General features: G+C 42.5%; 1 protein-coding gene across 1 annotated transcript in view; it reads left to right on the top strand.

Moving 5' to 3' along the window:
- The window catches only part of cntn2 (contactin 2), a 189,180-nt gene that overhangs the window by 95,733 nt on the left and 76,625 nt on the right, over positions 1-16,822 (top strand). Inside the window, exon 6 of the mRNA XM_048612184.1 lies at positions 2,105-2,314. Within this exon, the coding sequence (XP_048468141.1) occupies positions 2,105-2,314 (210 nt within the window). The remainder of the gene's footprint in view (positions 1-2,104; positions 2,315-16,822) is intronic.

Below are 16,822 nucleotides of genomic sequence, written 5' to 3'. Positions count from 1 at the left end.
ACCATCTACTGCCCATCCCTAAATGCCCCTCAGAAGGTAGTGGTGGGCCACCCTCTTGACTTCATTTGAAAAATATCTTTGGCCATTTTAGAGTCAACCATATTGCTGTCAATTTGGAGCCACATGTGGGACTGACTGGGTAATGCTGGCTGATTCCCTTTCTGAAATGGACTTTCGTAACCAAGATGGATTTTTAATGATAATCTATAGCTCCATGGTTATTGCTACTGATGTAATACTCTTAATTCCAGATTTCTTTAATAATCGCACTTAAACTCCCCAGGTACCACTTGAGCTCACATAGAGTCATACAGCACAGAAACAGACCCTTTGGTCCAACCAGTCCATGCTGAACATAATCCCAAACTAAACTAGTCCCACCTGCCTACTCCTGGCCCATATCCCTCCAAACCTTTCCTATTCATGTACTTATCCAAATGTCTTTTAAACGTTGTAATTGTACCCATATCCACCACTTCCTCAGGAAGTTCATTCCACACACGAACCACCCTCTATGTAAAAAATATGCCTCTCATGTCTTTGTTAAATCTCTCTCCTCTCACCTTAGAAATGTGCTACCTAGTCTTGAAATCCCCCACCCTAGGGAAAAGGCACTAATAACCCTATCGCTACCCCTCATGATTTTATAAACCTCTATAAGGTCCACTTCTCAACCTCCAATGGTCCAGTGAAAAAGTCCCAGCCTTTCTTTTTCTCCAGTGCTAATGGGATCAAAGGGTATGGGGAGAAAGTGGGAACAGGGAACTGAGTTGGATGATCAGCCCTGATCATATTAAATGGTGGAGCATGCTTGAAGGGCTGAATGGCCTATTCCTGTTCCTAGTTTCTATGTTTCTATGAAAGAAAGGAGAGCCAGCTCTTTATGACCTCTCAGTTCATCGTCCTTGTAAATTGTTTCCACACCTCCTTTGCTACGCAATAGTTCCAGTCTATTTCAGTGATCATAGTCTCATTCCTTCCAGTTCTAATTTCATGGCTTTCTTAGTACTAATAGGATTTGTTTGTCACAGACATTTTATATTTTTAACCATTTAATATCCTGCCCTCGTACTTACTCACAGAGAATTAAAGGGAGATTTCATTGATGGGTGTACTATTAGGAAGGGCTTTGACAGAGTGGTTCGAGAGAAATGTTTCCGCTTTTAGGAATGTCAGAAGCCAGAGGACACAGATAAGTGGCAAAACAACCAGATGAGAGAATCTTTTTTACATGACGAATGGCTATGACCTAGAAAACACTGCCTGGAAGCTGGTTGACTAGGAACTTAAAACAAAGGAAATTAGATAAATATTTGATAAGGATGAGGCATCTAGTTGGAGGGCTATGGGGGCAAGAGCAGTGCGGTATTTTCCAGGTGACCAATCCTGGTTACCATCCACCACCTCTACCAGTCAGGGTAAGGGTAAGGGAAGGGTAAAGTTTATTTGAGATAGCTCACAGCCACCAATTCTCCTTTGCCTTTGCTTTGTCTTTGGAATATCTTGTGATATTGATTGAGTATACAGCACTGTAGTGTATCTACAGAAGATGTACTGTTCTTGGATAACAGAGAATCACAGCAATGTTACAGTGTAGGAGGAGGACATTCAACCCATCATGCCTATACTGGTTCTATTGCCAATCTCTTGCCTTTTCCCCAGGGCCCTGTACATTATTTTTTATCCAGATAACCATCCAAGCCCCTTTTGAGTGCATCAATTGAAACTGCCTCCACCAAGATGGCTTATTGCACGATTACTAGGACCTTAAGGAGGAGGTACGCATCCATCTGCTCCCTCCAAAAGCTAGAATAGAACTTCTTGTCTCCACCCACAGAGCATGCATGACATTAGTAAAATGGGTGGGCACAATATAACATGAAGATTAACCCCTTCAAGACCATTACCAGCAGAGGAGGTACCAATTTGCCTGTTGTTTTTACAGTCAATGCAGGCAGCAGTGATTCTCAGTAATTTAACATTTTACTCCAATTTCATTTTGATTCAGTGAATCCTATTCAAATGGTTACTCTGTGGTCATTTGTTTGAAATGCTGACAGATGGATTGATTTATCGTTTTTCTTCATATTTGTTTGCATTGCAGCTCCCACATATCGCTGGTTTATCAATGAAATCCCAAACTTTGTAATGCCAGATGATCGTTACTTCATCTCGCAGGTGACAGGGAATCTCTATATCGCCAAAGTGAAGACTTCCGATACTGGGATCTACTCCTGCTATCTTACTAGTCACATTGACTACGCCACAACAAGTGTCTTCAGCAAGGCCATTCCACTGAATGTGCAGTTTGTGGGTCAGTCCCTTTTTACCTTCATTAAAGTTCACTTATGGAACAGTGGGCACAGGTTGAAGTTAAGGTAAACTGAGTTAAATGTGGAACTAAAACTAGAATCATTAGGCTGGGGTAGTGAAATAACTCTGAAGGACGGTACCTTGTCACCAAATCACCTTTTGAATGATTGAATTAGCTTTATTGTCACACGTGCATAGCACATGACTCTGACCCAGCTAGCACAGAATCAGCTCCTAGAGTGAGCAGAACCTCTGGCACTCCTGTTTATATCTGTCAGCCAGAGCTCCCTGATTTGACCAGATTAACAGCCCCAATCAGGGAACTCATATTCTATGAGGTCCACCTGGCTGATCTCGTTACAATCACTACAGGTAGATGCAACCAAGGTGACATATAGAGGACTGAATAGCCTCCTCCTGTACCTATGAAATACTAGTTCAGTAAGCTGAAGCCTCAGAGTTGAAGCCAGCCATAGCTGACAGGCAAACCGTGGTTTATGGCAAATAATGAGCTGTTTCCTTGGTCCTTCAAAAATGCTTCTTGAGAAAGTCGATAAAGTTGACAAGCTGAATGAGGAAAAAAAACTATCGCCTGTGCAACTCACATTGGTTTGCTGGTACATTTAGCAGGAAGAATGTAACGGTGTTCACAGAGTGTGCCACAGGCTATATTGGGAGGGTAGGTCAAAATGGGTCAAAATCTTGGAACTTCCTCCCTGTAACAGTCTGCGTCTAGCCACACCACAAGGACCACAGCATAACAAGGCCACTCCACCACCACGTTCTCCAGGGCAATGAGGGAACGGCAAGGTCAGTGACCCAATTGGCAAAACTAACATCTCGTGAATGACTCAGAAAGAAGTCTATTTTAGAGCAATCCATTTACTCTGTGAACAGAGTCTATTTCAGCAATTCATTGTAGCTACCGCCCTCCAGTATCTATTCAAATAGAGTCTCTACAAACTGCAGCAAACAGAACTCAGGAAACTATCCCCAGATAGAAGCAGGATGGTCTCTCCTGCAGAATGCAGTTGGTGCAGGATGGTTACTAAAGACCAATTCTATATAGAATTCGATCCAATCACTGACACTACTGCAATCTCCTGCTCTGATTGGTTTGAGAATTATCCAGTTATGTCCATTCTGGCTCAGCAATAGTGGCTTCCCTATTGAACAGCTATAAGGCCAGACTTGGGAGGACAGATGGGCCGGATTTAGTCCTAGTTCCATGGCACATGTACAAAAGCCATCAGGAATGACAGTCAGCTGAAGCAAATTCCTTGGCAGGAAACTCATTGTGGCACAATCTTACCACCGGATCATGTTGGCCCGGGGTAGCTCTGACATTGGAAAGCCTGCACTACCAGATGTCCATAATGGAGGGGACATCCTACTAAGAGGGCATCCAGCTCTGCCCAAGAGCCGTGAATTGCCCTGCAAGGTTTTAAAGAAAGCTCTGCAGCTCAGGCCTGCAGCATCTGAATGCCCGTTGGTCCAGCTCAAAAAGACTTTCTAAAGCTGGAGGACAAGGTCCCTCTAGATCTTGGGGACCCAGATGTGAAGCCACTTTAAGGGGTGACCCCTCTGTACCTCGGTCATGCATTGCCCTTTTAAATTTTGGAACCAGATAGGCTCTGAATTTCCTGGCTGAGAGATTGCAGGAAACATAGAGAAAACATCTCTCAGATCAGTCCATTACTCAGCTACCTGCAAAAAAAATGACCAATCTGGAGTACTTTGACCAGTCTCCTTATTGAAGACAGGATATAAATGCATCAGAAGCAGTTCAGAGAAGGTTTACCAGAATAATCCTTGGAACGGTGAGTTGTCTTATGAGGAACGGTAGGATAGACTCGAGCTTAGAAGGATAAGAGGCAACTTGATTCACAGAAAGATCATAAAATCCCTACAGTGTGGTAACAGGCACTTCAGCCCAACAAGGCCACACCAACCCTCAGAGCATCCCCCCATAGCCCACCTAATCTACACATCCCTGAACACTATGGGCAATTTAGCATAGCCAATCCACCCTAATCTACACATCTTTGGACTGTGGGAGGAAACCAGAGCACCCAGAAGACACCTACACAGACACAGGGAGAACGTGCAAACTCCACACAGTCACCTGAGGATGGAATCAAACCTGGGTCCCTGTGAGGCAGCAGTGCTAACCACTGAGCCACTGTGCCGCCAATGTTTAATAGAATTCGACTGGATGTGGCTGTTGGTGGTAAGATGTGAATGTCTTGAGTGTGGTGTGTAATGTCCCTTCCTCTGGACCAGAGACTCCAGTTCCAAGTCTCATTTCAGGACCTGAGGGTCATGGAAAATATAAGGGCCTGACGGGCCTTTACAGGGCAGATGTGGCAAAGACGCTTATTATTGTGGTAGAATCTGGAACTAGGTGTCAAAAGTAATTGGTTATCCATTTAAAAAAAGGGAAGAAGTTTTTTTCCTTATAGAGTCTTGTGTCTTTGGAACTGTCTTCCTCAAAGGGAAGTGAAGCAGAGTCTTTGAACAATTTTAAGACAGATGTACATAGATTCATGATAAGCAAGGGGATGAAAGTTTATTGAGCAGAGGCATATAGGTGGGATACATTGTGTTACGTCTCACAGTCAGTATGTCTGTATACCTTTAAGAGACAGCTCACAATATCATCACTGTATCATAGAATGAGACCTGAGAGTATAACAATCTCAGACACCATCTTACCCAGGAATCACTTGAAGCATGACACTCTACCAGCACTATGCCGCTCCGTGCTTACTGCCATATTCTAATGATTGTGCTTAATAGATAGTTGTATTAAATATCTTTTAGATTCCTCAATGCCACAATATCCTCAACTGTAGCAAACTTTGTTTTAACCAGCACCTTATGAGTCAGCACTCTCAATAAACCAGCAAAAGTTATGTACCTCAAATACCAGAAGTTTACTGTATTATTGCAATCTCTGAGTAGTCAATTGAAGGTATAAGCGAGAAGGCTCTCTGCCTTTAAGTTTTATTTAAGTCAAAGTTATATTACTATTTGAGTGGTTTGTACTGTAAATAAAGTATAACAGTGATGTGTATACCCCCTGCATTACATTTTGATTACTTAATGTGTGTTATTTATGTGGACCTCTTGATCAACCAGAATATTTGATCAACTGGTACATTCCTGGTCCCATAAGTACCAGCGAATACAAAGTTTGCTGTAGTTGCTTATGTGACATGAGATAACACTAGCATTGCCACATCAGGTAAAAGCACCTAAAAACAACATTAAAATAATCAGGTCAACCATGATCAACCATGAACAGTGTAGAAAGACCAAGTAGCCGATTGCTGCTTTGAATTCATAAGTTTGTATGAATGACCCCAGCAGCAAGTCAAGATAAAACTCACTAGCTTTCACTGGGCAGGTTACTGAAGGCACAAGAGATATGTGTGAATGGTATTAAGCAGGGAGGTAGGATTAAATCACGCTGATTTCCAATTGAATTATAGGCTGATGGTATGTTTCATTTCCCAATTAGCTTCTTACTGCTCAATGGTGAGTTTCCTATTTTGTTACATTCCCATCACTGGCCTAATTGCTTACAATTTTCCCTCCACCTTGAGGCTGGCATGTGGTCTCCAACACGACTCTCCATCTCAGCCCACCATCTCACCCGTTCCAGCAGGCACCTCCAAATCCAGCTCGCTCAATGTGTATGCTTACCAAGGATATATTCCCAAACTCCACCCGGTCAGTTAAAGCAACAATTCCTCACACAGCTATTGTTGTAGTTGTAAATGTTACTTACTGGGCACGATGTTCCTGCAAGTGATTTAGTGAGGCAAGTACTAATGATTAGAAGTGACAAAAAACACAGACCGCCATTGATGAAATAGTGAGATTTCTCCTTCCAGTGCAGAGGTGAGTGGCAGATCACATGATTGGTCTGAATGCAAAGAATGACAAAAAGATTAATCAAAATAAATAAAACAAGTGGAAGTTGCCATGAAATGTAAAACATGTGGACAGAAAGTGTTTCTGTAGGAGTACCTGTAAAGGGCAGCACAGTGGCTCAGTGGTTAGCCCTGCTGCTTCACAGTGCCAGGGACCCACGTTCAATTCCAGCCTTGGGTGACCGTCTGTGTGGGTTTCCTCCCACTGTCCAAAGATGCCTCAGTGAGGTGGATTGGCTGTGCTATATTGTCCCAAAGCATCCAGGGTGCTTAATAGGTAGTTGTATTAAATGTCTTTTAGATTCCTCAATGCCACAATATCCTCAACTGCAACAAACTTTGTTTTAACCGGCACCTTATGAGTCAGCACTCTCAATAAACCAGCAAAAGTTATGTCCTCAAATACCAGAAGTTTACTGTATTATTGCAATCTCCGAGTAGTCAATTGAGGGTATAAGCCTATATAAGGGTTTAAGGGTGTAGGCTAGGTGGATAAACAATGGGAAATGCATGATTATAGGGTGGTTCTGGGACGGGTGCCCTTCAGAGGGACTCAATGGGCCAAATAGCTTGCCTGATTCTATGAAAGGTAAAGAGTAAGCAAAGTGAGTCATGGCTCTCTAAAAGGTGAGATGATAATAAAAATGACAAATGTAATGAGTAAATGCTTTGCTTCTGTCTTTGCTATCCGGGATTTTTTAAAAAGTTCCAGTATTACCTGGATATCTGGAGGTGGAGGAAGAGAGAAGCATGGTGAAATTATAATCTCTAGGGAAGTTGTATCAAGCAAACTGATGGTGGATTAATAAGTCTCTGAGTCCCGATAGATATTAAAAGAGATGGCTAATGAAGTAATAGATGAGCTGGTGCTAATTTTCCAAAATTCATTAGATTCTGGAAAGTTTGCATTAGATTGAAACTAGACATTGGTGAGGCCACATTTGCAGTACTGTGTACAATTCTGGTTGCCTTGCTTTGTTATTAAACTGGAAAGGATGCAAAATAGATTTACAAGGATGTTACAAAGATTTAATTTATAAGGAGAAGCTGGATAGACTGGAACTTTTTTCCTTGGAGCATTGGAGGCTGAGGGATCACCTTATAGAGGTTAGTAAAATCATGAGGGGCATAGATAAGGTGAATAGCCAAGGTCTTTTCCCCAGGGTAGGTAAGTGCAAAACTAGAGGGCATAGGTTTACAGTTAGCGGGGAAAGATTTAAAAAGGACCTGAAGAGCAACTTTTTCACACAGAGGCTGATGCATATGTGGAATGAGCTGCCAGAGAAAGTGGTAACAGCAGATACAATTACAACATTCAAAAGACATTTGGACAGGTATATGGATAGTAAAGGTTTAGAGGGATGTGATCCAAATGCATGCAAATGGAACTAGTTCAGTTTAGGAAACCTGGTTGGCATGGGGATGTTGGGCCGAAGGGCCAGTTTCTGCGCTGGTTGACTCTGACTTAAGGAGTCCCATTGTCACTTTACAACCATCGCCAGTGAAAACTTTAATAACTGAGCGCTGGATTCCACTGTACTTGTAACTGCTGGAGATCAAACGGATAGAATGAAGCTCAATTTTAGTTCTTGGTTCCTCTCTATTTCACAAGTAAAGATTTGGCAATTGTATTTTACAGCACAGTGGCGTAGATTTTGGCTTTGTGAGCTAATGTAAAATAGATGATACTGAGATGGCAACAAAATTGATCACAGTTTTTGTTTCCAATAACGTCATTGTATACATTTGAGTAATGCGTGCTCAAAGCAGAGAAGCCAGTGATGGAGGGAGGCCGCTATCACAGTCTAATGATTGAATGCAATAAGAGTCAATCGATTCATACCCTTTAGCTAAGATAACCACAGAAGTTGAGCAAATTGCTATCTCACACATTAAGTACTTACCTTCATAGTGTTAGGAAACACAATATTAGGCGAGTGGGAGAGGAGTTGGTTTGATTGTCAAGTCATCTGGGAAATAGAAAGATGTCTCTGCCCTGAGTTTCCTGGGGAATGAACTAACAGCAAAGACTTGAGCACACAATTGAACAGTCCAGGGCAGTACAGAGAGATTTTTATGTGCTGCCAGATGCACCACCATTCATGAGGATTTAAACCAACACTCCATCTGCTCTCTCCCATAGACGTAAATGATTCCATGATGTAATTTCAAAGAAGGGTGATAACAGAAGAAGAGCTAGGTAATTACCCCGGCTATCCTCGACCAATATGTATCACTCAACCTCACCAAACAGATTGTCTCATTATTATCACAGTACACTCTGTGGGAGTTTGCTGTGCACATATAATTGTGACTACATTTCAGAAAGTATTCCGAGCTTAGTAAACATATTTGGGTTGTCCTGAGATTGTGAAAGTTGCTAGATAAAGGATGCAAAAAAGATTTAAAGGTTGCAAAAAAGACTTACAAAGATATAACCAAGACTGGAAGGTTTGAGTCATAGGGAGAGGCTGGATAGGCTGGGTCTTTTTTCCCTGGAGCATAGGAGGCTGAGGGATGACTTTATAGAGACTTGTAAAATCATGAGGAGTATGAACAAAGAACAAAGAAAATTACAGCACAGGAACAGGCCCTTTGGCCCTCCAAGCCTGCGCCGATCCAGATCCTCTATCTAAACCTGTCACCTATTTTCCAAGGATCTGTATCCCTCTGCTCCCTGCCCATTCGTGTATCTGTCCAGAAATGAATAGAGTGAATTTTTTTTCTTAGGGTAGGGGAGTCCAAACTTAGAGGGCCTAGGTTGAAGGTGAGAGGGGGAAGATTTAAAAGGGACATGAGGGGCAACTTTTTCAGGCAGACGGTAGTGGACGGATGGAATGAACTGCCAGAGGAAGTGGTAGAGGTGAGTAAGCTTACAGGTATATGGATATACATATACAGGTACATGGATATGAAAGTTTGAGAGGGACAAAAACAGAAGTTGCTGGAAAAGCTCAGCAGGTCTGGCAGCTTCTGTGAAGAAAAGAAATCAGAATTAACATTTCGGGTCTGATGACCCTTCTTCAGAACTGTTCTGAGGAAGGGTCACCGGACCTGAAACGTTAACTCTGATATTTTCTTCATAGATGCTGCCAGGCCTGCTGAGCATTTCCAGCAACTTCTGTTTTTGTTCCTGATTTACAGCATCCGCAGTTCTTTCGGTTTCTATAAGGTTTAGAGGGATATGGGCCAAATGCGAGCAAATGGGTCTAGTTCAGTTTGGGAAACGTGGTCAGCATGGATGAGTTGGGCTGAAAGATCTGTTTCTGTGCTGTATGATCCTGTGAGTCTAAATACAAGTCTTTCTTTCTTTGTGTAAAGTGCATGTATTTTTATATACATAAACATACATATATACCTAAACTGATACATATTCTATACACATTACATACTGAATGTGAATCTGTCACATTGGCCAGAAGCTGGTGATCATGTTGAGATTATAAATGTTGAAATAAAAAGAGAAAGCTTGATCGTGACCTATTTGCTCCTCAGTAATATCATTCAACTCTTCCTATGCCTCAGCTCATCAGCTATTGAAATCCTGAACAATGCCTTCCTACCTCTAGAGATGGCTGTTTCTCACTGACCTAATCTGCACTGGAGATCATCCAAATCTCAGCTGTCCAAAACCTAACTCGAACCAAGTCCCATTTAAATCAGACCCTTGTGCTTGATGACCTTCTCCAGTTGAGCAAAGGTTTTAGTTTCAGACTCATGGATTCATACCAGCATTGAAAGAGGCCACTCAGTCTATCATGCCTGCAGTAGCAGACAAACGATACACCCAGCCTAGTCTCACTTTCCAGACATTGGTCTGAGGCCCTCCAGGTTTTGACACTTGAGGTGCGACAAAATTATTTTCTCGTTTCCAGAATTCCTCCTCCATAACCTCACGCTGTCCCTACCCCTGTAATCCAGTACAGCAACGCATCCTCTGAGCTATCTGTTACTCATAGAGTCACACAGCACAGAAACAGACTCTTCAGTCCAACCAGTCCATGCTGAACATAATCCCTAACAGAACTAGTCACACCCACCTGCTCCTGGCTCAAATCCCTCCAAACCTTTCCTATTTGTGTACTTATCTAAGTGTCTTTTAAATGTTGTAACTCTGCCTGCATCCACCACTTCCTCAGGAAGTTCATATCACATGCAAACCACCCTCCGTGTAAAAAATTTGCCCCCGTGTCTCTTTTCAATCTCTCTCCTCTCACCTTAAAAATGTGTCCCCTAGTCTTAAAATCCCCCATCCTATCTCAACCTAGTCTCTGGTATATCTCTGATTTTGATCATTCTGCCTTTGGTGTCAATGACCCTAACTTCCCATGTGATAGGCTCTTGAATTCCTTCTTTATCTGTGTACATTCCATCCTTCCTTTAGGACATACCTACAAACCTGCCTCTGTGATCAAACTTTCTGTCATCAGTCAGAATACTACCTCTAGTAGGTCAAGTTCTGCAGGTTCTGCTTCTGCTGGAGTACTGTGTGCAATTCTGCTCACCACATTACAGGGAGGATGTAATAACTGTGGAGAGAGCGCACAGAACATTTAATAGACTATTGCCGGGGCTGGTGAATTGTAGCTACGAGGAGAGATTACAGAGGCTGGGGTCATTTTCCTTGGAACAGAGAAGGCTGAGGGGGTGACAAGATTCAGGTATGCAAAATTGTGAGAGGTAGCGATAGAGTAGAAAGGAGGAACCTGTTTCCATTGACAGACAGTTCAAAAACCAAGGGTCATAGATTCAAGCTAAGGGGCAGAAGGATAAGAGGACACGTGAGGAAAAACCTTTCTTATGCTGAGGGTGGTGGGTGACTAGAATTTGCTGCCTGAGTTGGTGCTAGAGGCAGAGACCTTAAACTCTTCCAAAAAGTTCCTGGATCTGCACCTTAAGTGCTACAAGGTGCAGGGCTACAGGCTGTATGCAGGAAGATGGGATTAGAAAGGGCATTTGAGTTTCTTTGGGTTGTCATGGACAAGATGGGCGAAATGGTCCCCTTCTGTACTATAACATTTCCATCGTACTATAGATTCAAACTTTAAGCTACAACACCCTTGTATACTACTGTGAGATAATTCGTTACATTAAAGGTGCTTTTATTGTTGTTGTTGTTGGCTATGATGTGCAGATCCTAAAAGGAATGCAGCAAACAACGTTGCAGAAAGGAACAGGCAAAGCGATCACTGACTCCAGTGTTGATCAGTGATGTTGCCCAATAAAACAGATGGAAATTCTCAAAAAGAAGCTGGACATCAATGAATACGCCAGTGCACCAATAAAACACTCCATCTGTTTTAGTTTTTTTTTGGCCATTTCATTCAAGAACTAATAGATGAAAGTTCTTTATTTGCAAAGAACATCACAAGATGTATGTGAACAGTGTGGCTCTTATCTTGGGGACTTTAACAACTGAACTGCCCAGTGAAAATCCTAATCTTTGTTAATTATAACCCATAGGCTGCAGCATGAGGTTATTCAAAAGAAAATCTTCACAACCTGTTCATAAACAAGTGTTCATCAATGCCCAGCAACAGTTACCAAGGTTACAAATATGGCAGACTTTCCCCCCATACACCAGACAGAGATTACGATTTCAATAAATTGAAATTTTAAGCAGCATCTGCCCAAATGAAATTAATTATTCACTCATTTTAAAATCAAATATTTTCCAAAGCTGACATGTGCATTGGGTAACATCTGCATTTTTGAATATATTTTAATAGATCATTATCTAAATCTCCCAGATCATTAATTTGTATAATTCAGCAACAAATGTAAATATGTAGCAATGTTTTTGGTTCTGCAAATGTTATCTGGTAGACTGTAGTGACATTTCAAAATATATACACGGTTTATATATGTGTATATATAAATGTGTATATATAAATATGTATTTGAGGCAGAAGTATTTATAAAATGCTTGCACATGCAAATGATTAATACATTTTAAGGACAATTCTGCACTTCTGTAATTCTATTAAACTGTCCATTCTGTGCAGTACAGAGCACTATGGACTGCAGAGCGACTCCATGAGAGGAAAGTTTCTTAGAGAGAACACCAAATCACATCATTACCCCTGTTTACCTATTACACAACTCAAATAATGCATGAACAAAAACAGAAGTTGCTGGAAAAGCTCAGCAGATGTGGCAGCTTCTGTGAAAAGAAAATCAGAGTTAACATTTTGGGTCCGGTGACCCTTCCTCAGAACTGCAAATGCAAATAATGCAAGCTACTCAAAAGCAACCAGCAAATAATATGACATATAGCGGTGCACAAATTAAGTCAAGAACAAAGACATGGATATACATGGCAGGCTCCTTCAGTTCTTTTCATTGAGGTGCAGACTATTTTATGACTGGGTAAAGACTTCAGAAATCTGAAGCACAAGGGGATGTAGGAGTCGTAGTTCAGGATTCCCTTATGGTTAACATGCAGGTCCAGTTGGCTGTTAGGAAAGCATTAATATGTTAGCATTCATTTCAAGAAGGCTAGGATATAAGTGCAGGGATGTGTAGCTGACACTGTATAAGGCTCTGGTCAGACCGCATTTGAAATGTTGTGAGCACTTTGGATCCTGTTTTTAAGGAAGGACGTGCAGGCATTGGAAGGAGTCTAGAGAAGGTTTACAAGAATGGTCCCGAGGATGAAGGGCTTGTCATATGAGGAGCGGTTGAGGACTCAGTTTAGAGTTTAGAAGGATGAGGGGTGATCTGATTGAAACTTACAGAATACTGAGAGGTGTGGATGGAGTAAATGTGGAGGAGAGATGAAGTTTCGAGGTCACAGCTTCAGAGTGAAAGGATGACCCTTTAGAGCTGAGATGAGGAGGAATTTCTTCAGCCAGAGGGTGGTGAATCTGTGGAACTCATTGCTACAGAGGGCTGTGGAGGCCAAATCATTGAGCATATTTAGGATGCAAATAGATAGGTTCTTGAATAATAAGGGGCTCAGGGTTACAGGGAGAAGGCAGAAGAATGGGGTTGAGAAACATATCAGCCATGAGTGAAAGGTGGAGCAGACCTGATGGGTGGAATGGCCTAATTCTGCTGCTATACCATATGATCTTATGGAGTGAGAGTCGGCAGTGAGTTCATCATAGGACCTGATGGACAACAGGTCCATCAACACTGAAGAAGCTCAAAACTATCCAGTCCAAGCTGGTGTATCTTCAGCTACCAGTTCTGCTGGCATGGGATCCACTGTGGTCATGCCCATTAGTCCCATCTGAGGTGCTCTGCCTCCTTATTGGAATTTGTCCAAATTACTGCTACTAAGAGATAAAGGATGCCCACTCAAAATCTTCAGCAGAATGGAGGCTTCAGCATATTGAACTGTGTACGTTTATTACATTGTACTTAATAGTGACAGCACATCTGAGCTACATGAGAGTCCTTTTTAATACCTCGGGGTAGACATAAGAATAAGTGTACATTTCTTAGCTACATAGAATAAAAACAGGCAGCAAACTGGTTAGCCTCTCCCAAGTACAGTCCTTTACGTCTTATCTTGTGACATCTGTTAACCCTTTCAGGTACTAACCGCCTCATTCAACAAAGGCAGCTTTCTTAATTAGCACCGCAACCACATCCACTCCTTCCGTGCCACATGGGTACAACAGTCACCATCTCAAGGTGCCATGTAGCAAGTCACCGAGTCACCAATCAAATGCACACCCTTCATCACCAGCAGAAACATGTAAACTCAATCTCCAGCATCAGCAGCAAGTTTCCCTGTAAGTCACAAACTGCCCTGACTTGGAACTACATCGGCCATTTCTTCATCCAGGATCTACCTACCTAACAGTAACTTTACCACACAGACAGCATCAGTTCAAGACTAAGGCTCACAATCACCTTCTCAAGGAATGAGTGTGTGTGTGTGTGTGGCACGGTGGCACAGCGGTTAGCACTGCTGCCTCACAGCACCAGGGACCTGGGTTTGATCCCAGCCTCACATGACTGTCTGTGTGGAGTTTGCACGTTCTCCCCGTGTCTACATGGGTTTCAGCAGGATGCTCTGGTTTTCTCCCACAGTCCAAACCAAAGATGTGCAGGTTAGGTGGATTGGCCATGATAAATAGGGTGGGGCCCTAAGGCTGTGTGGGATGCCCTTCAGAGGGCCGGTGCAGGCTTGTTGGGCCGAATGACCACTGTAGGGATTCTGTGACAATATGGATGACACTTTCTCATGGTTAGAACATGCGTGTGTGTGGAGTCCTTTGACATGGAGAGGCTGTAGCATTGCAGCTACCACATAGTTCTAGCCTACCAGGAAACTTGCCTACTCTTGCTGCCTGCCATTGGAAGGATTTACAGACTGATAGTCAACTGCTTGGCGTCATTAGGCCTATACTCCCATAGGAGTAGAAGAATGAGAGGAGATCTAATTGAGGTGGGACTTTTTACACTGGAGTGTGGTAATTTGAGGGGTAACCTTATGGAGGTTTATAAAATCATGAGGATAAGGTGAATGGCAGGTTTCCTTTACCTGGAGTGGACAATTTCAAGACTACAAGGCATATTTTTAAGGGTGAGTGGGAAGATTTAAAAAATGGTTTGAGAGGCAACTTTTTTACACAGAGAGAGGTTTATGTGTGGAATGAACTTCCAGAGGAAGTGGTGGATACAGGTACAGTTATAATGTTTAAAAGACATTTGGATAAGTACATGAATAGGAAAGGTTTGGAGCAATACGGGCCAAGCACAGGCAGATGGAACTACTTTCATTTGCAATTATGATTGGCATGGACTAGTTGGAACAAAGGGTTTGTTTCCTTCCTGTATGATGCAATAACTCTATGACTGTGACTCAATGAGGTATATAAGATGCTAAAGGGGATTGACAAAGGAGACAGAGAGCAGATGTTTCCCCTTTGGGGCAATCTAGAATCAGAGGTCATCATTTTAGGTCAGGGAGTGGCAGATTTAAAACAGAGATGAGGAGAAATTACTTTTCCCAAAGGGTCACAAATCTATGGAATTCACTATCCCAGAGTGCGGTGAATATTGGGTAGATTTAAGAAGGAGATAGGCATTTTTTAATTTGTAATGGGTTGAAGGAGAACGGGCAGGAAAGTGGAGTTATGGGCAAGATGAAATCAGCCATGATTTTATGAAGTGGTAGAGCAGGCTAATGGCCTCTTCCCGCTCCTAGTGTTTTGTGACATATTTTCCATAACCCTCAGGTCCTGAGGTGGGACTTGAAACTGGAGTCTCTGGTCCAGAGGAAGGGACATTACACACCACGCTCAAGACATCCATATCTTACCACCAACATCCATATCTTACCACCAACATCCACATCCAGTCGAATTCCATTAAACATTGGCAGCACGGTGGCTCAGTGGTTAGCACTGCTGCCTCACTACACCAGGGACTCTGGTTCGATTCCACCCTTGGTTGACTGTCTGTGTGGAGTTTCAATATTCTCCCTGCGTCTGTGTGAGTTTCCTCCAAGTGCTCTGGTTTCCTCCCACAGTCTACAGATGTGCAAGGTAGGTGGATTGGCCATGTTAAATTGCCTGTAGTGTCCAGGGGTATTAGACATGGGAAATACAGGGAAAGGGTAGGGAGATGGGGATGGGTCTGGGTGGGATGCTCTTCAGAGGGGTGGTGTGAACTTGTTGGGCTGAATGGCCTGTTTCCACACTGTAGGGTTTCTTTGATTGAAAGTTCACAGCAAAAAAGGAAGGCATTCATCCTATCACGCCTGTCATAGAATTTTGTTGCTGGAGTATTTCAAATTAATCCTGTTGCCTGCAACTCTCTCCATAGTCCTGAAGCATCCTCTTTCCAGATTTATCCAAATTTCTCTTCAAGTATGCAATGCTTCAACCATGTCCTCTGGGGATTCATTTAATGCTCTAACAGCCCTCTGTTAGCTTAACAAAAGATAGTCACAAGTCCAGTCAGTTTTTAAGATCTACATAATCCATAAAATCCCCTGTCTGAAATCTATCCTCCCTCACACAAGCCCTGGAATGTATTTTCAATTATGATTTTAAATCCCTAATTGGGTTTGAATTCACTTGTAAAGCTTTAAGATGAAAGCCAGTCAACACTTCAGAGTTCCTCCTCTTGCAGTGCCTGCCTTCACAGTGAGTGAGAAATAATAGATCTGAAGTATTTTGAAATTCTGACGTATCTGTGGATGATGATCAATTCTGGAGTCAAGCACTGCAGTTTATCATTAGTGAGACACCATGCTGGAGTTTATGTTCCACATGGGCCTCCTATCTTCCTTCAACATTACACCCTATCTTTTGTACGCTGACCAGAAAAATAGTTGCTGAAGATTCCCTTTAAATAACTAGAGAACAGACTAAATGTTATGACAGAAAAACCTCCTATCCTAGGCTATAACTTTCCTTTTAAAAACAAGATCATTAAATCATTTCTACACTGTACCTTCTGCACTGTCCCCATCAAACACTCCCAGGACAGGAACTGCACAGGGTTGGATACAGAGTAAACAAGGTGCAGGGCTGGATGAACACAGCAGGCCAAGCAGCATCATAGGAGCAGAGAGGCTGACGTTTCGGGCCTAGACCCTTCATCAGAAA

The sequence above is a fragment of the Rhincodon typus genome, chromosome 25, assembly GCF_021869965.1.
Source record: "Rhincodon typus isolate 14 chromosome 25, sRhiTyp1.1, whole genome shotgun sequence".
Classification (NCBI taxonomy): domain Eukaryota; kingdom Metazoa; phylum Chordata; class Chondrichthyes; order Orectolobiformes; family Rhincodontidae; genus Rhincodon; species Rhincodon typus.
This window is presented reverse-complemented; position numbering and strand designations above follow the sequence as displayed.